This window comes from Eublepharis macularius, chromosome 11 (assembly GCF_028583425.1).
Source record: "Eublepharis macularius isolate TG4126 chromosome 11, MPM_Emac_v1.0, whole genome shotgun sequence".
Taxonomy (NCBI): domain Eukaryota; kingdom Metazoa; phylum Chordata; class Lepidosauria; order Squamata; family Eublepharidae; genus Eublepharis; species Eublepharis macularius.
The window spans coordinates 46730046-46756653 of NC_072800.1; the positions used below are offsets into that span (position 1 = coordinate 46730046).

At 40.9% G+C, this 26608-nt stretch overlaps 1 protein-coding gene across 1 annotated transcript; it reads left to right on the plus strand.

Annotated features, from left to right (window-relative positions):
- On the plus strand, positions 1-26608 carry SCRN1 (secernin 1). The gene is made up of 8 exons (XM_054991770.1): positions 1-159; positions 11975-12156; positions 16060-16262; positions 19770-19964; positions 21663-21828; positions 23786-23966; positions 26068-26227; positions 26527-26608. Exons 1-7 carry the CDS (start codon positions 1-3, stop codon positions 26224-26226), a joined length of 1245 nt encoding a protein of 414 aa, XP_054847745.1. The 3' UTR covers position 26227; positions 26527-26608.

Below are 26608 nucleotides of genomic sequence, written 5' to 3' on the forward strand. Positions count from 1 at the left end.
ATGGCTCTGCCACCTCCAAGTTACTGTTTTGTTGCATTTCCACCGCGTACTAAAGAGGGTCTTGTCATATTTGGAAAAAATTCTGCACGGCCCAGGGATGAAGTGCAGGAGATAGTTTACTTTGCCGCTGCTACTCATGATCCAGGATGCAAAGTTGAGGTAAACTTTATGATTCATAACGAACTTGTTAGTTTTACAAAGTATTTTCCTCAGATCTACACTGCTATATTCTGAATAACAGCCATATACAGTGGAACAAAAGAAAAATTAAGTATAATTAAAAATATAAGAGAATAGATTAAAAACACTGGTATTTAATTTAATTCATCAATTAAAATACATAAGTTAGATTTAAAAACATCCACAATATGGTTAAGCATATAAGTACTAAAGCCTTTTGTATATATATAGTAAAATCACTCATAAACAGGTGTATTAGTACACTTAGAGGTATTTTAGTACAGTGCAATCCAAAGCAGAGTTATTCCAGTCTAAGCCCATTGATTTCACTGCACATCTCCAGATGTAAAGACCCAAATAATGCATCCAGGTAGGAGTTGTTCCTTTGCCCATCTTATAGCCAGGTCAAAAATGTACAGATTTAAGATGAAGTGCTGAATACCGACCAGAAATAAATGCATTGCCTTTATTGCATTTTATGCTGTTCTGTGGGAGAATTTCAATGAATTCACTCCATGCTGTTTTATATTACATCTCAGTGTCTATTTTGTGCTGGGTCATGCATTTTTGATTGATTTATTATATCGATGGAGTGCTATTAATGCGAGATATATATATCACTGAGGAAGGCCCTTGGGCAAAAATGTATCTGGTTTTTGGTTCTGTGCATATGGAGATTAAATGTACTAATACATCTGTACTTGAATGATTTTACTGTATGTATATATACAAGGTTTTAGTACTTACATGTTGAACCATATTGTGGATGTTTTAAAATCTAACGTATGTATTTTTAATTGATGAATTAAATTATATTCCAGTGTTTTTAATCTATTCTTTTACATTTTTAGTTATACTTATTTTTTTTTCTTCTGTTTCAACCTCTTTGATTACTTTTCGTTTGCAGGGTGGTTGTTTTTTCTCCTCTCTTCATTGTCCTTTATAATTTTTCTTTATTTAAACCACAAACAACAACACAAAAACTATAAACAAATCTAGAGGACAAAAAACGTTCTAAAAAGAAGACACACCATCAACACATAGACAAGTGAAAAAAAAGAAACCCTTAAACTAAACTACAGATTGAGTTGCAATTTTTTTTTGCTACAAATATAGATTATTTTCAGAATCTCACTTATTCTAAGTTAAACATAAAAGCCCTCTTTTTCTATAGTTCATGGTTCTTAATCCATAAATCCAGATGTCATCAAGTCCTTATTATCCATTTCATGTAAAAAGTCTTTTCATTGTCCTTGACAATTATATAGGTCAACATTTTAAAATAAAATTGTTTCGCTGTTCCTCTCGTTTCCTTTCCCATCATTCCTTACCTGGGTCCAAATATTAAGTACTGTTTCTATTGAAAGCACATATCTATTATATTACAAATTATTGTTACCCACACTCAGTCCTCTGGACAAGGCAGGGAGCAAGTTCACGTGTACTGCCCAAGTTTATGAGTAAATATATGCTTGGATCCTGACAAGTGTTTTCAAAGGTGCAAGAATTTCTGCCTGTGAATTGTGAATTCACTTCCACCTCCTGTGACAGCCCAAAATGCCTCCCCAAATCTTCTTCCAAGAGGCATTTCAGGCTTCTACAGGATCGAGGAGGAGAGAAAGTCAGGTTTTGTGGGTAGAAATCTGTGTGTCTGCAGACATAGTAGTCTGTACACAAGCCAGAGCTTCTATACTTGTAGACATGTTTCTGGCTGCCTCTGCAGATTTTCCATATTCCAAAGCTTTGCAAATGTGTGGAGGAAAAATGCTTACATTCCTTACATTCAGTTGCACATTTGACTAACTTTACTATATTTGTTAGGGCATCTGGCCTGTGTTGCGAAAGAAAGTTTCCGGCACTAAATATGCTAATTTCCAATCTTCAGAATCTTCTAACAATTTTAGGCTACATGTGTACAAAATTTCAGATTTAAAATCCATTGGGAAAGTACCATATCAACTTTAATATTTAAGCATATTATATAATAATATTCAGGAGGCTTGAGCAACATTGGCAGCCTATAGATTTACAGTACAAACTAAGGATGAGCTCAGTAGATAAAAGGAGAGATAATAATAATATAGCTGTACTTATATACTAATCTCCTAGACAGATTAGTACCCCACTCAAATAGGTAGACAAAGACAGTGGCCATTTTCACTCGCCCCTGTAACCCTCTGGAAAATCTCGCAAAAGTCACAGCATGAAGCGTCTTCCTAGCGTGATTTCCCATCACGATTCTGTTTAACGGCACGATCATGTCAGAAGTCGCACCATTAAACAGGATCATGATGGGAAATCATGCTAGGAAGATGCTTCGTGCTGTGAGTTTTGTGCGATTTTCCAGAGGTTACGGGCATGTGAAAATGGCCAGTGTTGTTGTTATCCCCACAACACAGCTGGGGAGCTGGGGTTGAGAGGAGTGGCTTATACAAGGCCACCTGCTGAGCTCATGGAAATAGTGGGATTAAAACCAGCACAAAGCTGATTTACAGCTTGCCCACTTAACCACAATACTACAGAAGCTGGCATCAACTTGCTGCTTTACTTCAGGTCTGGTTCTCATGCATATTGTCAGGTTTTCTCCCGGGCGCTGCTATGTTGGGCACCGGAATGCCACTAGGGATTATGCAGGGTCCCGCTGTTACGTACAAATTTTGCACCTTTGTGGTTCGTTTTCCCTTTTCTGACCAACCACAATAAAAGTTAAAATAAAATCCAGGAGTCCTTCTTGAAATGAAGCAAAACAGATGGTTTTTATTTACCCAGTGGATGAGCCCTTTTTCTTACACAGAAGTAGATGGTCTCCTTGTGTGTAAAGGCTCAACCCCTTACAATAGAGGCGTCAAACAATTAATACTTTCAGATAATCATAACAATATTACAATATTCTAATACCTGTTATCTTATTGCCTTGTAAAGTATCTAGGGTTAGTTCTGATTTGAAGATGCAATTCTGGGTTGGCGCTTCTACTTGGGAGAATTCCAAATCCTGCCATCCCCTTATCTTGTCCTCAATTTAGAAGGACATCCTCTAACCTCTCACCTACTTTCTTCTGGGCATAATAGCGCCAATGCGTCTCAATCTGGCAACCTTGATACCCTCTGATAACTGAAGTTTGTTGGTAAGAAGGGATGTTTTTTTCTCTGTGACCTTTCCTCCAGTTCCTTTTCGGCCTTAAGGAAAATAGGCCACAGGAGGCCAAAACCAGCTTGCTGCATCAAATCAGTTTTCTACAAAAGGCTCTCTGGAACTGGTTCCTTTTGGAATCTTATAGAATAATATAACATATGCATAATATTTCATAAGTGCAGCTCTACAAGCAGTATATTATTAGTTCTCAGTTCTTGCAGAGTTTCAGCATACTTCTCTTGATCTTCTTGTTTCAAGTGTCATATTCTTACAGGTTGCATTACAAGTACTACATTTGCTCCTGAGCGTAGGAAAAAAGTGCAAGGCATATAAGTGATATATAAAAGTAATATATAAAATCCTTTTCTTCAAATCTATATCCATCACCGCTTTGTGTAAGGAGGGGAGGTATACCTCACCCATGCACCCTCTCAAGAAAGCCTGCTCAACCTAGCCCTGCTCCTGTGTCCACCTTCCTTCTTCGTCTCCTTCGCCGCTGCTGCCGCCGCCTTTCCTCGCTCACTCATTTTCTCCATCCAACAACTCCTACTCCACTCCTTCTATAAAATCCACCCTGCCCTGTGGGTGGACTGCCCTTTTTATCCTTTCAGCCTTTCCCTGCTCCACCTGTCAACCACGCCCTCCTCCTGCCCTCTAACCGCAGCTCCCAGGCAGCTGCACCTGTGCTCACTCAGCTGGAAGCACTGGGCCAGCCCACCTGTGTCTCGTTGGCTGGCTGCCAAGCCTATCCGCCTGAGCTGACTGCTGGAGGCGGGCACAGTTTGTGTCACCTTGGCTGGCTGCCAAGCTTCTCCTACAGAGTGCCTCAGGCAGCTCCACCTGGAGTTGTTTTGTTCTTGGCATCCCCTGGGCCAGGCTATTGCCTTCTAGCTGGGCTGCAGGCTGGGGCATGGCTCTGAGCAGCTGTGGCTGCTTCTCCTCCATGGCTGGTAAAGTTTCTGTTTGGTTAGCTGCTGGCTGCCTGTCCCCTCTCCCTCTGTCCTGGCCCCCTCTGGGTTGACCCCACTCTCCCTGCCTGGCCTCCTAGACTCCCACTGGAGGATGGAACTAGCGGGCCTCCACCTGCCCCTTCTAACCCTCTGAGTCTTGGGTGCTTCTTTCCCTCCTCCTGTGTAGCGCCTCAGACTCCAGACACGTATATTGAACAACAAGGAAGATTTCAAAGAAATGATGAGGCTTTGTCCATAGGGTGTGGAACCACCCTATGAGCAATTAACAATTGCAACAAGACTTTAAATATCTGGTAAAGTAACATTGACCCTTTCACATGAAAAATCACTGACCAGGGCTAGCAGTGCAGATCAGTCTCTCTCAACTGATTAATGGCTATGAATCTTCTTCTGTTGAGATGTACTTGGCAAGCAAGAAAAGAGTCAAGATGGTTTGCTGGGGAGCCAGTTGTTTGCATGGTTTCTTTTGAAAGGTTTAAATAATCAAGCTTAAGGTTCCAGCTGCTCTTTGTTACCACAAAGTGCCATTGATAACAATGGCATCTGCTTCTCCAGCTGCTAGACAGGAATCAGGATAAGCATTGAAACAACCTTGCGCGGAAGCACCATTGTTACTTTGTCATAGTTCATCATGTTAGCTTAGGCCACACCAAACATGACTGATCAAGAGCCAGACCAAATAATCACCAGTATGAGAAAGCAAAAAGAGTTTGTGACATGCTTCAGTTTTGTTTGATGGAAGGAATGCACTTGGTGTCATGAAAGGGGAGCTGAGGCAAGGATACTATCCAACCAAAAACTTCCATGGATCTGTGGCCCATGCTTAATTAAAGGTGTCACCCTAAGCAGCGTTACACTATTCTAAGCCCAGTGAAGTTAATGGTCTGTAAAGCTGCTGCTTGAGTAACCAGAAGAAATCTACAGAATTTATGTTTAGTAATTAATTTCCTATAACCAAGGATTTACCCTGACCTGGATAGCCCAGGTGATCCTGATCTTGTCAAATCTTAGCTGCTAAGCAGGGTTGGCCTTGGTTAGTAATTGGATGGGAGACCTCCAGTGAAGACCAGGGGTGCAGAGGCAGGCAATAGCAAACCACCTCTGTTAGTCTCTTGCCGTGAAAACCCCACCAGGGTCACCATGAGTCTACTATGACTTGAGGGCACTCTCCACCACCGACCAAGGATTTAAATATTGGGAAATCTGCACTTAGAATTTGCGTTCATCATTGCAATCTGCAAAGATGGTGCCTGGCCAACATTTCACTTCCTTGGAAGATCTGACTGGGTGTAATTGATAGTATAGATTATTTATTTTTAAAAAACATTTATATGCCTCCTTTCCACTGCGATAGGGTATCCAAGGTGGCAAACAGACATTAGAACATCAAAACATTAAAATAACATTTAAAATGTATGTGTAAATACAATAAGAACATATAAACATACAAGCAGACACACACAACCAGGCAGGAAGACGAGTAAGAGTTTAAAGGGGGTATGCCATATGAAACAAGTCTTCACCTGCTGGTGGAAGACAATGGCAGAGGGAGACGGGTGAATCTCTGTGTGTGGGGGGGGGATTCCAAAGTTTCAGCTCTGTGACCAAGAAGGCCCTTTCGCTGGTGCTATCCATCTAGTTTCAGATGGTGGGGGCACCCAAAGCAGAGCCTCCGAAGATGACCAGAGTAGATTCATAAGCAGGTTGGTTCTATAAAACAAACTCCAGAGACTGGCAATATAAAGCTCTGTCTCTGTGCTTTTTGGCAACCCCTCTTTCAGATCAGTTAACAATGATTCTTACACCTATATTTATTCCTACCTTTCCAGAATGTGATACTGAGCAATTTTTTGTTTCTGTTTGCAGAAATAATGCTAACTGCTTGCAATGTTTCTGAGTATATATGATGTACTGTTGCATATGTTGAGCTGTATCTAGATAAATACAAAATTTGCGTGTCTGTAAAATTACCCCTGCATTGAAGCTGGCTATAGAGCTGAAGATTTCTAGTTTTCAGTGCCCTTGTTGTATTGGCAGTGCAGTCACACACTTGTTTCATCATCTAGCAAAATATATAATTTCAGAAATTCAGATTTATCATTCTAATTAAAATCCTGAAAGCAAGTGCTTAGACTATATACACTATTTAGAACAGTAGATGGGGACAGGTTATGTATCATTACACAAGTGTAAAGAATGGTCTCCTCTTCAAACATGTTAAAATAGTTTGAGAGAGAATGGAACCAGATAACATAACATAGTATTTACAATTTTAATAGCATTGAATGATGCTGCGGTGAAATCATCACTTAAATATCTGATTATTGGTCTTCTGCATTGGAAAGGCTTGTTAGTATTAAAGCCTTGATTTTACTTACTTTTTAATATCAAAGCCAGTTTGATGTAGTGAGTAAGAGCGTAGGACTCTAATCTGGAGAGCTGGGTTTGAATTCCCCACTCTTCCACTTGAAGCCACCTGGGTGACCTTGGGCTAGTCATAGCTTCTAGGAGCTCTCTCAGCCCCACCCACCTCACAGGGTGATTGTTGTTGTGGGGATAATGATAACATGCTTTGTAAACTGCTCTGAGTGGGCATTAAGTTGTCCTGAAGGGCAGTATATAAATCGAATGTTATTATATTATTATTATAAAGATAACCATTTATGTAAGCAAAATTCATTCTTAATGGCTAAATCTTTGGGAATATAATATCTTGAAAGATTTTCCTTGGTTGCAGTGCTTTGGTATGTGTAATTACATTTCTGTTTTTTGAAATGCTAATTTAGCTTATTGACATCGTCTGGTGCCTGTATTAATTCCATACCATTTACAAAATATGAGGGGAGAGGACCTAACATTTGAGGCTTGTGTATACATACTAACTTTAAAGTTTGTTTTTAAAAACACTCACTACATTTTCCTTGAATTATTTCTACTAAGATGTTTCCTTAGTGGTTTGTATTGCTTCTGGTGTTATAATGCAAGATGTAAGAGTAAATCATTAGGGAGAGGTTTGTTAAATGCTGATGATTACTAATTAAACTGTGCATTTTATAGTGCTGGCACTCAAAACTGCATAACAGATTAAAACTGAGTGGTTGGTTCATCATTTACTTTTCATTGCTGAGCACTAATTAGGATTGACTATATCAAGACAGGGCCTGGAGATCTCCTGGAATTACAACTGATCTCCAGGTGACAGAGATAAGTTCCTTTGGAGAACATGGCTGCTTTAGAGGATAGATTCTATGGCATTATACCCTGATAAAGTCCTTCCTCTCTAGGGATGTCAGGTCCCTGTAGTCTCCCAGCAGGAGGGGGGCCATTACTCACCCTCTGTGTGCTCTTTGCACATGCTTTTGGCCTCAGCGTAATAACATTACTTCTGGAAATGGCATTATCGTGTTGGCAACAGGAGTGTTACTGCATTTCGCAAGGGGCTGATTCTTTCAGAACTGACCTGTTTGGGGCCAAAATTTGCCCCCACAAGGTGCAGGAGCACCCCTGCAGCAGCGCGATGACATCACTTCAGGAAGTGACATCATCACGCCCCACTGAGCATATCTGCTGCACGCTTGCTTGGTGATTGGAAGGCACTGAGGCAAACCTCCAGGAGATTGTCCACCACTTGCAGGCACTTGGGAACCCTATTCTTCCTAAATCCTATTCTCCCCAGGCTCACACCCTTAAAATCTCCAGGAATTTCTCAACCCAGATTTGGCAACTCTAGAGCACTTAGGGCCCACTACAACAATATAAGAGGATCTGCATGAGAGCCGATTATTTGACTTGTGAACGCAAGGTTAGATCTTGTTTTAGGATTAGTGAAGTCTAGTACAAGAGGGAGGAAGACAGAGAGTTGGCAATCTAGGTTGCTTAAGATCTATACCCAGCAACTGAGTGTGGCTAGAAGAGTCTGGAATAACAGGCAGGGTTATCTAGTCAGTGGGTTGGTGGCACAGAAATTGTGTTGGCTGATAAAACCACAGAATGGCACTGTTGTCGATTAGTAGCTATTCAGTACAAAAATTGGACATCTGAGAGGAGAAACAGGTTGATGATCTAGCATCTCTAGCAAGTAGAGATTGGCATGAACAGCAGTATGAACAAAAAAAGGCCACGAACAGCCCAATCTGTTCAGACAGATTGTCTGAACTCTGTCCGAACTCCGGCTTTTGCCCTGGAAACTCCAATCTAAGCCCAATTTAGCTTGATAGGCAAGGTCTTCCTTTCAAGTGTGAAGCTCCAAATTTGTTACAAGGGAACAAAGACCAGGGGGGAAGGGGGCTCCCAGCTCTGGCTTTGGAGAGGGAGAGACAGCTGCTGTTGGCATTGGAGCTTGAATTTTCTTTGTGTGTGGTGGGGTAGGGATCTACCCCTTCAAGTTCCAGGGCTGCTACTAGGCTCTGGGGCCAAGCTATTATTTATTATTGGTACCTTTCCTGGTGCCTGCTCAGGTCAGGTTTCTGGGAGTGGTGCAGTAGGGATCTTGACTTGGATAATGGCTGGAGGAGAGCCTGCTGGCCCCCATGAACAGCCAACCACTAACATGTTCATGAACAGGGCCGTGTTCGTGGTTGTTCGTGAGTCCCTGTTCGTGGATGGCAACGAACAACGAACATCATGTTCGGTTTTTTTTCTGTTTGTGCCCATCCCTACTAGCAAGTAGGGTTTCCAGCTGGGAGGGCCTTTTACCTGCCCAGGCCTTCCATTTTACCAGCCACAGCTGCAATTTCCCATCCCTAAGGAACTGAGGAATGAGAGGGAAAAAACTCCACATAGCAACTCTCTAGGAACTTAGGCTCTTAGTAAAGACCATAGAAACTAGAGGAGGCAGTCTAGAGCATTACCTAGAAGTAGGCTTCCCAGATCACCTGCTATAGCAGGAGGCGTCTTTCTACAAACTACAGACTTCTGCTGCTGTTCAATAGGCTGAGGGGAGTAAAAAAATTAAAATTACCATTGTGATGTGATGTTCTGGATGAATCCAGAAGTGACATAGCTCTGCTCTAGCATTTAGTGGAAACTATAGTTTTACCCCCAGATGTCCCTGCCTCCCAGTCTCCTACCAGTTGCTACCCAGAAATGAGATCATCTTTTCCCATATCTGGAAAATAACATCACATCCCCCAAAACTCTGCCCTTCCCAGCCCCTTCTCCCCAAATCTCCCAGAATTTAGTGTTAGGAACCTGATTTCCAGGTCACTAGTACTGGCCTTGAGACTTGGGTTTTGAAGCTGTCGGTGTCACAGTGCTGCAAGCTGAAACCTCAGTCAATACCGTCATTCAGCCTCCACAGCTCATGGATTCTTCTAAGTCTTCAATGTCTGCACGTTTGTGGTAACTACTGCATAAAATAACTGGAGATAGAAGTAAGCACTCCTTTTTACCTGAAAGGAAGACTAGGTTTTTTAAAGGAATGCCATAAAAAAATAAAGGGTTGGTTTAAATTCGTATACAGGTTACAGGTAAAAAAAAAAAGTATATAACCTTTTTAAAGCAGGAGTTGTCTTACCAGAATCATCTTTCTTTTGGCTCATTACAGTAAATTTTTGTTTAGCACAGAGTTAATTTCCATGTTATTTTAAATGTCTTTTTGGTGTGGTAAATATTCCATCAAAGCCATATGGTTATTATGATTACTCAAATTCACAAATAACCATGTGGTACAATTTCTAGTGGTGTGTGGAAGTACTAGTATTAATACTGCTGTTCAGTATGATATCACCAGGCCCTTTTTCTCCATAGGTCTCCTTTAGGTTACTGAGAACTCTACACGAAAGGATACTTGTAAACTTCATCCTGGAATATTCTCTAGTATTATCTTGGAAATACAATATTAACTTTCCAGACCTGAAAATGTTTACACAGTCCTTTCTGCCACCTCATTACAATGTCATTTTTCTACCTGTGAGAACCAGGAATCCATTATATCCAAGACTTCTCATCATTCTCAGGAGTTACTTGCTCAGTTAGTGGCAACACTGTTCATAGGTAACTGATATTTCAACATATAGTATTTGTAGAACAAGAAATGGACATTTTTAGTATAGAAGGTGAAAAGTTTTATTTTATGGTAGTTCTTTCTATTAGGACAACCCACTTTCTCTCTGATAAAAGCTACAGTAATTAATAATACTTTCATAGGAGAAGGAAAAAAGCAAGTGTGTTGTGAGAGTAAGGTTTCCGCAAGAGATGGATGGAAAGGAACAACTAAACAGAGATTAAGGGAGGGATGGGGCATGTGTTATTGCATATCAGGCAGAGGAGCTTTAAAGGAGGAAGCAGAAAGACTCTCAAAAATGATTTAAAATGTTAATGACTAAAGAATAAAGATTCTCACATTATTTAGCAGCCAAAGAACACCACATGTGCATGCATCCATTTTTTTAGCCTGTAAATTGTTGGATGAAAGATTATTAGAGAGCAAGGCATGCTGCTCTTCTCACGATTATTTTTGTTGTTTCTACTGTACTTGAAATCCTAGCACTACCAGTTTAATATAAATTGCATTAGACTGGAGTTTACACAACAATCAGTGCTCTCCATTATTAAAACAGTAAGTTTGTTGGACCTGTTAGTTAAAGTTAGTATTTATGTACAGACACCACAAATGGGAATGTTATTTGTTTTGAGGTTCTATAATGATTTATTAAAAGGTAATTTACCCAGTCCTACTTCTGCACCATTTTAGATTGCAGACTTCTGCTTCTGACATCTGTATAATTTTTATCTTAGCTGGCACCAACATTTTCAGGTCTGGAAAGTTAATATTGTATTTCCAAGATAATACTAGAGAATATTTGAGGATGAAGTTTACAAGTAGCCTTTCGTGTAGAGTCCCCAGTATCCTAAAGGAGACCTATGGAGAAAAAGGGCCTGGAGATAATCTTACTGAATAGCAGTATTAGTACTAGTACTTAGATTTAAATATTCCTTTGCATAAGAAATATCATGCAAATGGAAAATTAACATGGTAGAGAGAAATGTTCTACCCCCATGTTTTCCAGCTGTGTGGGTTTTCTCTTCACTAAGTGGTTTTTTACCTTTTTAAATGCAAAGGAACTTTTAAGCTTGAGCCCACTACTTGTAATCTCAAGTGGGACCACTCTATTCTGCTACCTGTGTGAACTAAGCCTTAAGATAGGCAGTGGGTGATATCCTCACTTCTCATTCGCTGCTGCTTGACAGGCTGGTAGAGGAAAACCATGTGTGTGAAGTGGATATTGCTTGGTGCACCAATGTGCAATGTCACTTCTAACGCAAAAACAAAAGTGACATGATTGTGTTGGTGTGACATTCTAGGTATCACCCAAAATTCTATGGATTAGCCATAGAGTTTCAGGTGAATTCCAGAATGTCACCCAAGTGCAATTACATCACTTCTGGCTTTGTGCCAGAAGGGACATCATGCATTGGTGCAATGCTGAAAAAGTTGTCCCCATCCCCAAATACTCCCCATGTGGCCCTGAATTTCTACAGCCTAAGGAAACTTCCTCTAACAGAAGAATCAGTAAAGCAGGAAGAACATGCTTTATGCTGTAGGAAGCCTCCTAACTTTATATAGGTTAATAAGTTGCTACTTTTCCACTAACCTATGGCAAGCAAGAATTATTATGATTTATCCTGAAAATAAGATAATATGGAAATGTCAACCGCTTCAACAGAGTCTTTCTCCCCTTCTATGTAGTGTACGTATATCGAGATTGACCAAGTGCCCCAAACTCATGCAGTTGCACTGAGCAGACCATCATGGCTATGGGGAGCAGAAATGGGAGCCAATGAACATGGAGTGTGCATCGCAAACAAAGCCGTCATCACCAAAGAAGCAGCCTCTGACACTGAAGCTCTCCTAGGAATGGATCTTGTCAGGTAGGTGCCTAATGATTACATAGCAGATTAGTTAATTGACCTATTTAATATTCTGAGAAGTAAATCAGTGATTTAGAAATAAGTCTTCCATCTATGTCTTTACAATCCAACATAAATCATATCTTGGATAACCTTATTGTTCTGAAGTCTTGTGGAACCTAAATGAATTACTGTGGTGTAAACCTTTGTGGACTAGAGTCTATTTTATCATACCATATGTAAGATGTGTCCTGAGCTGGTAGTATATAAATGATGCAATTTTTAAAATTGGCTTACCATTTAAAATATTTTTATTCATCTTATTTATTTCTTTATCCACTTATATGCCACCTTAACCCAATGGGGATCAAAAGCAGCTTACATTGTTCTCTTCTCCTCCATTTTATCCTCACAGCAATCCTAGAAAGTAAGCTAGGCTGAGGGTGTATGGCAGGCCCAAGATCACCCAGAAAGCCTCTATGGCAGAGTGGGGATTTGAACCTGGGTTTTCCAGATCACAGTTTAACACTCTAACTGTTATACCACACTGCTTGTGCATGTGTGTGCATATTATATCTTGGATTCTGCGATACTCAAGATAAAAGCAGGCATGGAAATATTTTTAACTAAATAAATATTTTTAAATAAAATATATTCTTGAGTTGATGATGATATGGACTGTTGTGCGCGTGGTTTGTTGCATCTGATAATTTTTATGATGTTACAAGATTTCTTCTGTTTGCTGTGACTGCTTTGTTGCTGTTTGAGGTCACTTTGCATGTGAGAAACAACACAACACAGTGGTTTCTTTTGTACATGGGTTGGATCCTGTTGAGAGCTGGCATCTGAACTGTAGTGTGGTTGTTTGTCCTTGTGTTGCTAGCCGGCTGGGAATGGGTTTAGGGGAGCGGAATGGGGTGAGGGATGGTGCCACAATCAGTAGGGTGTGGGGTAGGGGGAGATATGATGGCGGGAGAAGAACATGCCAGGTTAGGGGAAGAGGCAGCAGATATTTGCAGGCTGTTGCCCCTTCTGGTTGTTTTTTCATCTGGGGTGATACTGGTGAACATATCAGCATCCCATTGGGCTATAATGTCTTTGTTTTAAATGCTATGTTAGTTACAGCAAAACAGATTGCCCATTTGCAATCTAACATTTGGGTAGGACGTGAATACTGGTAAATGAGCTCTTGAACATCCTTGTATAGTAGGTGATGTGATTTGGTCTCATTTGTAAAATTCATAATATGATTTAGATTAATTTTTTGCCAAGTGACTCATCAAGGTGACAACAAAAACCAAAAAGGAAAGGGTGGAATGGTAATGACAAATGACACTTGTAGGTAAATGGACTTGTAGGCAATGGTAAGACTTGAGGAAGTTTTTCCCCACTGAAACCTCCTTCCCACACTGCCCAGTCACTGAATATGGCTTGTAACCAAACTTATTGTGTCTTTGTTTAATTTGTTCTTTTGGATTTTCTTCCCGAGAACAAACAGCTTTCAGGTATGGTCACGTAACTGTTCTTGCTGAGTCCTCATCTGGAAAGATCCAGCCGTGTTAATTTGGATTAGTTTAGAAGCCTATTATTTTAGCAAGTTATTCAAAGTATATTTAATATATTAGTATGTTAATCTAAACTCTTTCCTCTGTTCTCGTATGAAACCAGAGTTCTGTACTACAATCTTCTTTTATCCCTTGACTTTTCCTAACATTTCTGCTTTTATTCCCCCCTCCTCAAATCTCTCTTGTTTTTCAGATTTATAAAAGAGGGGGTGGACACTCAATCACTTGGGGGTAAATCTGCTTATACTGAAATACTCTAGGAGATCTCTAGGAGCAGTTGCATAGTGGAATGAATTCCCAAATTGTTAATAGCAGCAGCAGGCCGGTAGCGGGCAATCACCTATCCCTGGCCTTGATAATTTGAAGATTGGGTATAAAATGGTGGAGGTGGTATCAGTGGTAATGCATCTCATCACTGCCCCCAAAATGTCCTGGCACTTGAAAACCTTCTGTTCTGTGTATTTGGCTTTAGTTGACAACATTTTTATCCTGCCAGTCCTTCAAAGAACCCAGAGAATTGTGCATGGTTTTCCATCAGTTTAATCTCAAAATAACTTTTTGAGGAAGGTCAGGTTGAGCGATGGTCCAGGTTCACCCTGCAAGCTTCATGGCTGGGTGGGAATTTGAACCTGAGCCGCTTCAGTCCTAGTCTCATATTATAGCCGCAATGGCTTATTATAATACCATCCACTTATTAGAGATAATGAATTATATTATAACAAGGATGAATTATAACAGATACATTTCTTATAAACCAGTGTCACTAATTGCTTTCTTCTTTGCATTTTTAATCTGTGCTTGAAGCCAGTAATTGTTTTCCCCAAGGGAGTGTTTTGTTCAAGTAATCTATTACTTACCAGAATTCTTCAGCTGTTTTAACTTACAGCCATATACTCGACAGTGCTTTTTACTATTCATTTTGTTTTTATTATTTTAATAGCATTGTCTTTATTTCACTCCTCATATGTTCTATATAACTTTAAAACAAAATCTTGTTCTATTATTTTCAAATAGAATTCCCAGCAAGCTTAAAAGTAACTTTATTTATTGTGGGAGGTTGTCAACCCTAGAGAGAAGGAAGAGAGACAATGATAGAAAAAACACTTCTGACAATGATAGAAAACATCTTTTTACCCAGTTTTATTTTACCAGGTTCTTAAACGGTTGGCTTCTTTTTTATGGATAATCTTGGGCTGTTTGTGCACAGGGATGGGGTTGCCTGGCCCCTGCTGGGTGCGGAACATCCCCAGCCCACCACCTTCCCTGCTGCTCACCTGGTGGGTGAAGGGGAAAACAGAGGGAGAAACAGGGAAACTTTCCAGCTGCCATAGGCCCATGTTGGCAACGTTGCCATGTCACAGGCAGTGTAGTCACTTCATTTCCTCTGCACCCAAGAGTGTTGTCATCATCACACCCGCAGTGAAGCCATGATATTTGGGCAAAACCATTGATTTTTTTGCCCTCAAACCAGAGCTGTTCCAGTGTGCCAGCAATGTGATGATACAACTTCTGCAAGTGATGTCATGTTGCCAGCAACGCCGGGATGTTGCCAGCAAGGGCCTGTGGCAGTGGGTGTGGGCTCCCCCATGGTCTTGCCCTGCCCCCTGTTGGTCCAGTAGCTGGTTTTTAATGACTTATTTTCAGGGCTTTTATTCAGCCGGAATGCAGTGGAATGGAGTTCTGGAACCTCTTGAAAATGGTCACATGGCTGGTGGCTCCGCCTCCTGATCTCCAGACAGAGGGGAGTTGATATTGCTCTCCGTGCCACCAAGCGCTCTCTGAGGACAACCCACTGAGTTCCACCACCTCTTTTCCCAGAAAAAAAGCCCTGCTTATTTTTATATTTTATGTTTTTTAAATTGAAAGCCGCCTCAACCATGACTGGAGATGTTAGAATGCAGAAGAGAGTAAATCACTAGATGTAGGGAAGATAGATTTGGTTCATTCACTAAAAGAGAAGCCGAGACATAAGAACTGATAGAAATGAGGGAAGAATCCTTATTGCTGTTCTCAGGCCTATTCTACACTTACATCAGAAAGAGATCGTAGAATGCATGGTGGCCATGTGTTGTTTTGCTCTAGATTTTAATTTTATCAGTGTAAGTATTTTTTATCATTTTTACCAGTCTTTACAAAGTCTTTACAGAAATGAATTATTGCAAACAAGGAAACATTAATAACATATTTTAAATTACTTCAAATATTACTAATTGCTACTATTTGAATTAAGAGAAGTAATATGTTAGTATCTGAACATGTTATCCCAGTTTGCGTCTGTTGTATTATTTAAACAAGGGCGGGGGAGATGACTCTCCACTCTTACTGTAATAAAGTTTCTGCTTTTTTCCTCCCTTCCCAGGCTTGGTCTAGAAAGGGGTGCAACAGCTAAAGAAGCCTTGGATGTAATAGTTTCTCTGTTGGAAGAATATGGCCAAGGTGGAAATTATTATGAAGATGCGAGCTCATGCCATGCTTTCCAAAGTGCATATCTCATTGTGGACAGGAAAGAAGCATGGGTATTGGAGACAATTGGAAAATACTGGGCAGCGGAAAAAATTACAGGTCCATTTTCATTTGTATTTATTAATTTATTTCTACTCCAAAAATTAGCTTCCAAAGCAGCTTATGCAATTATAAATTAGATAACAATACAGATATCAATATGACAATATAGACAAGGTGCTCTCAGAGAAGTAGATGCTTGGCTGTTGCCTCTTCTATCTCTGATCTCCAACTTTTGGCTGGAGTTAGATTCAAGCATGATGATAGGGGTGAGGGGCTCTTCCTCAGGAGAAGATTTTATTCAAGTTGTACACATTTAAGTATTACAGGCTATGCATCTCTGACATTTATTTATTTATTTATTTATTTAGACTTATAGTCCTCTCGCCCTGCCAGCGGACTCAGAGCGGATTACAATCGTAATATTAAAATACAAACTTGGTAGCATAAAACAATATAAAAACATCAATATACAATTCATTAAAAATAGCAATGTGTGTATTGCACAACAAACTGGTGGGGCAGGGTGGCCTGTTGATAATAAGCAGCAGAACTAGAGGGGCATACATCCCCCTATGGAAGGAGGCCAGTTGGATGGCTCACCCGCCTCAACCACCATATGCCTGGTGGAACATCTCTGTCTTACAGGCCTGGCAGAATGGTAACAGATCCTGCTGGGCCCGAGTCCCCACAGATAGAGAGTTCCACCAGGTTGATGCCAGGACCGAAAAAGCCTTTGTCCAAGTCAAGGGAAGGCAAACCTCCTTGGGGCCAGGGATCACAAGTAGATGTTTATCTGCTGAGTGAAGCACCCTGCAGGGAACATATGGTGAGAGGCGATCCGCTAAGGACCTTAAAAGTTAAAACCAAAATCTTGAACCTCAAGTGCAGCTGGCAGAAGACTGTCTATCAACAGGTAAAGTTGGGCATCATCAGCATACTGATGACAGCCCAATCCGAAACTCCACACCAGCTGGACAAGGGAGCGCATATAGATGTTAAATAACCTCAGGGAGATTATTGCTCCCTAAGGAACACCACACACTAAAGAGTGATGAGGTGGCAACTGCTCCCCCAGCCCCACCCTCTGTCCCTGACTGTGAAGAAAGGAGACTAGCCACTGTAAAGTGGTCCCACTTATCCCCACATTGGCGAGGCAGTGAGTCAGGAGGATCCAGATGTCTGTGGAGTGTCTGTGAGGGTGACCAGTGCTGTCTCCATCCCGTGGCCAGGGAGGAAGTCGACTGGAATGGATCCAGGACAGAGATATCCTTCAGGAATACCTGCAGTTGCTCAACCACTGCCTGTTCAATCACCTTACCCAGAAACAGAAAATTTGAGACTGGCCAGAAACTGGTCAGGTCAGTGGGGTCCAAAGATGGTTTCTTCAGGAGAGGCTGCACCATCACTTCCTTCAATGCTCCAGGAAAACCCCCAGAGCTTACAGAAAGATTAACAGTGGCCTCCAGAGGAGCCTGTAGCTTGTCAGTGCTTGCTTTCACCAGCCATGATGGGCAAAAGTCCAGATGGTAGGTGGTGGACCTCACCAACCACAGGATCCTATTGACCTCATCCTGGGAGAGCAAACTGATCTAAGATAAGGTGTGAGTTTGCAATGCAGATGCAATGGAAACGGCGTAGAATTCCTTCTTTGTTGCCTCCACTGCCAGCTCATAGGCTTTCATAAATGCCCTATAAGATCTTCTTGGCTCTTAGTCCTGACCTTGCCTCCACACTCACTCAGTCTTTGCTCCCGCTTCAGCTGTCGCAGCTCGTCAGTGTCCCAATGGGCTAACCTGGCATGGGAGTGGAGAGGGCAATGGAGGCAATTTCATTGATGACTTCAGAGAGACAGACATACCAATCCTCCACCAGAGAATCTAACGAACCACCATCGTGTGATTTTGCACATATTCAGCATTCTGTTTAGTCTGCCTCCTCCACTATATGTGCAATATTCTCATATTTGTTAGATGGTGGTTTGTTAGAAGGTAGCTTCTTCTGTTTGTTAGAAGGTAGCTTCTTCTGTCCCATCAGCATCACATTTAAATCAGGCTTGGGATCTCATGGGTCTAAGCACGCTTATGTAACTTTCACTTAATTCAAATTCAGAGAGGAATCTAAAAAGAAATCCTTCTTCAATTAAAGACCTGAGGATAACGCTGCCAGGCCCAGATTGGGAAATTCCTGGAGAGTTTGGGGGTGGAGCTAGGGTGGATGGAGTTTGGGAAAATGAGGGGCTTCAGCAAGGTATAATGCCGGAGTGCCCACTCTCCAAAGCAGCCGTTTTCTCCAGGGAACTGAGCTCTGTAGGCTGGAGATCTGTTGCAGTTTCAGGAGATCTCCAGGCCCCACTTGGATGTTGATAAGCCTAACTGAGGGAGTTAAAGTCTTTGAACAGTGAGATCCCACCTTGTGACACGTACATTAATAAAAAATAACAATAAGCAACTTCCGATGGTTTCTTTATAACGTAAGACAATAATTAAGATGTATAGCATAATAATGAACATGGAACCGTTCAGGCCTGTCAAACCTAAGCAAACTGGGCGACGGGGTGTCTCACAGTCTCCTCCATCTTTAATCAAGCCAGCTCCTGGAAGTCAAATGGACCTGCTGCTCTTCTCTGCCTGATGTTATCTCTTTCTTTCCAAGGGTTCCTAAGATATTAATGCATCCATTTATAAGCAAGCTGGCGTCCTTCTGAGGCAAGTCCCTCCTACTCCAGGCCCCCCAGTCAATCTAACAAGATTAATATAATATCCATGTACATATTCATAATAACAAAATACAGTCCGGTCATCTAGTAAAAAAACACACACACCCCTTTTCAGTAATCAATTATACCAAGATACTCATGCAGACATACCTCGAGACAGCTAGGCCGCCTGCTCACTATAAGTGTAGGACAGTTAAAGATTTTACATGTGTCTGTTTGTGGTAGATTTCTTTGAAACTGCCACGGTGATACTTTAATCAATGACACTACAGCATTAAAGAGAAGGCAAGTAAGTTGAACCCATGAAGCGTGATCTGTTCCACATTTGTGGTTATGTTGAAGAATCTTGATGAACGTGTTCTAGGAAAAGGATACATTCCTGGGTCAGCTATTGGAAGTCTAAATCAGTTGTCCCTGGTGCTTCAGTCTGTGAGTTTTGCATGGAAAAAAGTTTATCTCTCTAAAGACTCTGAAGCAGAAAGAGAAAAGATGGTGTCAACTCTGCTGTTCCACTGGTGCCTTTGTTTCCTCCCTCTCTTTACCTGCTTTGATTAAAATGAGAATCTTGCATGTTACAGCACGTGGGAACAGAAAGTGGTCAAAGGTAATGGAGAGAGAAATGCGCTGGCAACATCCTTTCTTGGTGGAAGTCAGTTGTAATTGTGGGAGAACTCCAGGCCTCAACTCCAGGCTGGCTGCCCTCCTTGTACTGAACCACCATGGCTTCTGCATATGTAATTGGACTGATACTGCAGGATGCGAAAATGAATGTGGCTGTTGTTGTTTGTTACATGCTCATATACCTCCCACTTCTAAAATTCTCCTTTTAATATGCTTCTTTTTCATAGAGGGAACAAAGTGTATTTGCAACCAGCTTTCCTTAACTACAAAAATTGATGCTGAACATCCGGAGCTTAGAAGTTATGCGGAAAAGCAAGGGTGGTGGATGGCAGATACCGAATTCAATTTTGCTCACGTGTTTTCTCAAGTTGATAATCATTCTGATTGTTGTTTGGGGAAGGAGAGCCTAGAAAAACAGGACGGTAAGTTAAGAAGAGGTCTCATTTCACTCTCCTCCCCCACCCTTGAGTTACCATGTTCATACCCAGCAGGATCTGAGTCCAGGGACGGACATGTACAAAAGAATAAATGGACATAAATAGGACCAGTAGGAGAACATTTTAATCTTCCAGGACGTTCCATTGCTGACCTAAAAGTGGCAGACAAAGAAGCCTCAAGGGCAGATTGCAACTTGACGTTTCTGAACTTGAGTTCATTCACAAGTTCAGAACAATGGAACCACTGGGGCTGAGTAGAGACGTAGGATTCTTATCTCACTACAGATCCCAATGTTTGCTCTAATCCAGCTCCATTGTACCCTTCCATCCTGACTTCCTTCTTTGCTTCAACATTCCCACCTCCTGACTGGGATATAAAAGATCAGGGATCTCCACTCCTGAAGAAGGGACCCTTGACACTCAGCAGCTTCTATCTTGAGAATCTTATTGGTCTTTAAGGTGCCAGACTCATATCCTCCTGTTCTACTACGGACCAGCATGGCTACTCACCTAAAACTTTGTTCATAACTAAAAGACTGAAGGGAGTTTGGGACTTTGCTTTTGATGGAAAGCTATGAACCCTTCTTGGAAAGTTTTAGGAGACTTTTGTTCAGGGTATTGTAGGTATCAGATATTATGTTTTTGTTTGACAGTGTAATTCTAAGCCGTGTTAGTCTAGTCTAAGCCCTTTGAAAGTAATACACTGGAGTGAATAGCTCTGTGTAAGATTGTGCTGTGACTGACCCCCAGATCCCAGACAATAATTCTGTGCTTATCTTGGCACCCTGGAAGGAATTTTATCTCCTTATAACCTGTAACAGCCTTTAACTAAGTTAAATGATCTCCTTCTTTGGACTGAGTAACAGCTTAAAAAGGTTTTCAAACTGTCTTCCTGAACTGAATCATACATTGAATTAATCAAATAGGAGATAAAAATTGTGGTTTGGCTGAATTTTTGTAGAGTTCATTTTGGCTGTAAAAGGTGAGATGAGGAGGGTGTGCAAAGTTTCCTCTGAAAGAGCAACCAGAAGAAAAATATCCTTTAGTTTCGAAACAGTGACCCCCTTCCCAGGGTTTTTTTTCAGGGGGAATGCGGGGGAATGGAATTCCGGAACCTCTTGAAAATGGTCACATGGCTGGTGTCCCCGCCCCCCCTGATCTCCAGATAGAGGGGAGTTGAGATTGCCCTCCGCGCCGCTTGGTGGCGTGGAGGGCAATCTAAACTCCCCTCTGTCTGGAGATCAGAGGGCGGGGCCACCAGCCATGTGACCATTTTCTCTGAGGGCAACCCACTGAGTTCCACTACCTCTTTTCCCAGAAAAAAAGCCCTACCCCTTCCACACTTGTTTAAACAGCACTGGCGGAGAGAGGGAGAGGTAACAAACATCTCCAAGGCGGCAGTCTGCAGGAATTTGCAGAGCACAATGCTCCCCTTCTCTCCTGGCTGTAGAGGGGGATGATTTTGTTGTACACAGAGGTTTGGATGGTTCTTTTAATGAGAGAGGCAAACGTTTTTTCATGGAACATATCCCCCCAGATGGGTTAATTTTTTTCTCCTAAGTAGAAAGGTATTTCCTCACTTTCACATGCAGTTTCATCTCTAGTTACAACCTTTCCCCAAATTTACCACCTACCAAAGCTTTGAATCATGCTCTGTTAATGTTTCCACTTTGATGTTTGCAGGTGATATCACTGTGGAAATTATGATTGATGTCTTGCGCGACAAGGCAAATGGTGTCTGTGTGGATTCAGAATATTTTCTTACTACAGCAAGTATGGTGTCTGTTTTACCTCAGAATCCTAGTTCTCCTTGCATCCATTACGTCACCGGCACACCGGACCCATCAAGGTCTGTCAGCAAAGTACCTGGCATCCTGCCACAGGTGTTTGAGTTCTCAAGATGTACTTCTAGGTTTATATCTAAAAAATTCCTTCCTCATCTTAGGATTGTCAACCTCCAGAAGGAGCCTTGAGTTCTCCTGGAATTACAACTGATATCCACACTACAGAGATTTGTTCCCCTGGAGGAAATGGCAACTTCAGAGGGCAGGTTATGGTATACACATCCACACTGAGCTCCCTCTCCTCACCAAGCACTGCTTCCAAATCTCCAGTAATTTCCCAAGCCAGAGCTCACTATCTTAGCAATCTTCTTAATGGCTCATTAGTGGAAAGCTAGTCAACTTGAAGAGAGGTTAAAGGTGTCTCTTGCTTGCCTGAAACCATTTCTGCAATTGCTGCCTCATCATGTTTTGAAGGTGAAGCTACAAGGTTGCCAGGTGGCCTGCTGTGGCAGGAGACCTCCCACCAGACTTGTAGCAGGAGAAAAATAGCAACAAACGAAAATACTGTTGGGATGATGGCATGATGTCACTTCTGGAGAAAACTCTGTGGTTTCCAGCAATTCCTAGAGAGGCATGCTGTCTCTGATGGCATACACACCCTGTCCATACCTCCCCCTCAACTCCCTAGCAATCCTGTGGATCTATGAGCTAGTCAGCTGATACGACTTTAGGTAGCATCTGTTTCAGTACTGTAGCTGTGTTAATATGTTGCCATGGATGACCCAGCAAAAATTCCTGCAGTGGATTCTATTGTGTTTAGTTGCTTGTTACTACAGCAGTCATTTTGTAAACCCTGATGAAAAGCTCAGTAGTTCTTTGTTAGCATTTCACAGAGTAGATCTTCTCCTTTTAATCATTCTCATTATAGCATCGCTACTAGTTCAGATTGCTGGCTTTGATAACTGAAAAGGTTCAAAGTAGAGAGAAACCCTTTACTATGACACCTTCCCTTTCCCATTTTGATCCCTTTTTTATTTATGGATCAGCAGAATGCAGTCAGGTTAATATAATTGCATTTTTTATTCTTTGAGGAAGACTATCATGCCATAGGTTTTAACATAATAGGGGTGAAAGCAAGTTGAGGAAGTGACTTGGCTGTATTTTTTCCAAATGTTTACTACAATTTATTTGTGTTTTAAAAATCCATAAAGATAACAGAGTTTGTCTTCAGTGAAAATGTGCAGTGTGTGTCTTAAAAGGTTTAGAAATTCAAAGCAAAATTAAATGACTTCTGAGTGCTATAGTGGTTTTTATGCAGTAAATTTGAGTTAAGCACTCTTCCGAGGTCACATGAGAAGTCCAGAATAAAGTGGGCAAAACCTTGAGGATTTTATATAATGTCAGTTACCTGTGTAAATGTGCACATGCTTTTTCTAAGAATAGCATTATCATCATTATTCAATGCTGCTTGCACCTGCTCCAGTTTTGGAAAACAGTTCTGTTTCTCCAAATATTTTAATATTTATTTTTACATAAGCCACTTCTTGATTATTTAAGAAGTATGGTGACAGAACATTATGTCCAAGTTCTTGATCCCTTAATCATTAAAACTAGAAGGGGTAAAGAGAATGGTGGTGGAAAGTGCCATCAAATCCTAACTGACTTATGGTGGCCCCTGCTGGGGTTTTCAAGGCAGGAGATTAACAGAGATGGTTTGCCATTGCCTGCCTCTGCAACATGGATCTTTATTGGTGATCTCCCATCCAACTACTAACCAAAGCTGGCCCTGCTTAGCTTCCATGATCAGATGAGATCAGGCTTGTCTGCTCTATCCTGGTCAAGACATAATACTTGGATTTTTTTAAAACCCTATGTTATTTGTGCTATGATTGCCTGTGGATCATAGGACTAGCTACTGTGCATGACACATCCAAGTTCATAGTTTGTTTTGTTTTTTAAACAAATTGGTCAGTGATACACAAATTATACCCATGATTGGTAATGCATCTAATCTCTTTTCAGGTCCATATTTAAACCCTTCATCTTTGTTGATGATGTGAAATTAGTTCCCAAAGTTCAGTCTCCTGTTTTTGGTAGTGATGACCCTGTGAAAAATGTTCCTCGGTTCCTGAAAAAACCAGATCGCAGACATGAGCTGTACAGGGCACACGAGTGGATCCGATCAGTCATAGAAAGTGATCAGGTAAAGCCAGAAGAATCTGTGGCCTGGAAGAAAGCCATTTTTAATTAACATTTGAGGATTTGATTACAAACAGCAACTACCCTTTCAAATCACAGAAACATCTAAAAAGAATGAAAAGAAAGAATAGCTCTTAACAACAAATGCTAACCTATATCAACAGATCTCTTTCTACTATCATGTTAAGGAGATGGGTTCTGTGCTAGTTTTCTGTCTGCATGCAATCAGCATAAAGCACACACTCCTTTTGCAGTTTGAAATACTAAAAATCAGGAAGAACTGTACTGTGTGATATTTCTGAACATGTAGTTCTGTTCTAAACATTTTTACATGGCAGCCTCCATTTCCCAGATGGTCCAGTAGCCAAGCTCGTGAGGTTTTCCAGTCACATATTGGTATTATTAAGTACATGGGACTTTTAAATGACTGTTATAACAAAGTCTTCTTAGTATCAGAAAAAGTGTTTTCACAAGCTGTATTTCAAAAGTGATTTGTACTCTTATTATACCGAAAGACTTAAGGAATGCTATGCTTGCTTTAAAAAGTTTTGACACAAGTTAGAAAAATATTCTCAAGATTCTCCTGTAATGCTAGAAGTTAGCAAGTGCAGCATTATAAGGTTAAGCCATTACCTGTTGAAGAACGAAATTGATAATCTGCCATTTTGATAGTGTGTTTATTGTACACCGATGTGGTACATAAAATAAATGTAATGAATCCAAGAAAAGCCATAGATCGCAGGAAAATGATACTCCTCATTGTATTCCACCTGCTAAAACTATAAAAGAAAAACCCTTTGCAACGCGTGCTCTGTAAGGTTTACTGTTTTAATTCCAAAACGATAAGATGTACACTCTTGTCATCAGTTCTTTATAGTGAGGAAAAGGTACCGTCTAAAAGATTACATTCATACAGTGGAAGTTTCTTTCCCTTCTCAGGGAACATGGGTTAGGCTGATCATGTGGGCCTTTCCTACAGAATCATTAACTCCAGCAAGGTGCCAACTTCGTGAGAATTTTCCATGTGAACCAGATTTTCCTGTGTTGTAGTCAGCCTTTAAATGTTACTCTAGCACCATGGGAAAAACCTCTGGAAGTGGTGCTGATGTAATATTTAAACATCCCCTTGTTTGGAGGCCTGTTCTGAGGAGAAAAACTTGGACTGACACACTCCTTCCTCATCACTGGGAGAAAGGAACAGGTGAACAGCACCTTGCTTATTTTAACATGGTCTCTCACCCACTGATTGAAGAGGTTTGTTTCTTCTGGCATAGATCAGGGAGATACCATATTCAAATAAGCATTGTACGGCCAAGTGTCATACTGCCACTTTCCCTTCGGAAGTGAAAAGAGGCCTTTAATGTTATTTTTTTTAATGCCCTATGTCTGGCTTGCCAAATCTGTAATTTTAAAATGAGATCTCCTAGAGGAGATATATCTGACAAAGAAAGCTCTGGCTGATGAAAACTTATGTCACAATGTGTTAGATCCTATGCTTATCTTCCACCAAGTCTTGTTTCAACAAATACTGATTTTTCTCTGTTAGAGGAAGCCTGTTTCCATCAGAAAAAGTCATTCTCCATTTCTAAGGAAAACTTAGCAGAAGAAAGTCATAGGAACCAGTGGAAGGGAGTCATAGGATCCAATATTTGTTACTCCATCAGACACAACAGACTTTTAAAATTACAGTTTGTTTACAAATAGCATTAGTAATAGCTGAACATGGTCTTAAAAGAGAATCAGAGAATAGTTTATTTGGGACCTCCCCTCACCCCCACCCCCAAAAAACTCCTGTGTTTTGGGTCCTAGTTAATATTTGGTTAACTGGGGAGACCATTTATACATCACTCATGAGCATTTTTTTAAGTTTCTTTTTTAAATGAAAATGAGGCTTAAACCAGAGATAATTATATTTAACCCTACAGTAAATTTCTGCTGCTTTCCCCTTTAATAGCATTAGTGCTGTCCAGCACTTTTGAAATTCAGTGTAATGCATGCTTAACATGTGGCTCTGGTTTTTTTGTAAATTTGTGCATGCACATAGAGACATTCTCTAGGATCATGGATCAAGTCACTTTAGTTAATAAATGTTCCCTGTTTCTTAGGACAAAGGTCAAAAGCTGAGAACCACCATGATGGACCTCGAAAAACAAGGCTTGGAAGCCATGGAAAATATCCTTACCAGCTCTGAAGTTCTCGATCCTTCTGAAGTAGAAGACCTTTTCTATGATTGTGTTGATACAGAAATCAAGTTTTTAAAGTGAAGTGAGTCATTTTTCATATTCTCCTTCTGTTCTGAAATCCTTATTTTCCCAACTATTTGCAGAAACAAACATTAGTCCAGATATTTGGTATGCTTAGCTTGTATTTTACAACTCTGTCTTCAAGGTCAAAGTCTCCTTCCTGGTACTAGTGCGAGTAAGAGGCCCAGTCATTTTAATGGTTTGGTCTACTTTACTACAGCTCCAAATGGATTGTTTTCAAAATGCTTATTCCTATATGTGCATCTTTATCCTGCTTTGGCAATCATCAGTGAATACTAAGGTATTACTTTCTCATTTCAGTGACCATAGACACTGTTAATTTTTACATAAAGAAGATCATAAAGCTCTTCAGGCCTTGAAAGATAATCTCGCCATATTGCCG

Coding starts and splice junctions, on each gene's coding strand:
- SCRN1 (XM_054991770.1), top strand. CDS start 1: ATGGCTCTGCCACCTCCAAGTTACTGTTTTGTTGCATTTCCACCGCGT. Junction 16,263..19,769: donor GGCAGCGGAAAAAATTACAG/GTCCATTTTCAT, acceptor TCTTTTTCATAG/AGGGAACAAAGTGTATTTGC. Junction 23,967..26,067: donor CAGTCATAGAAAGTGATCAG/GTAAAGCCAGAA, acceptor CCTGTTTCTTAG/GACAAAGGTCAAAAGCTGAG.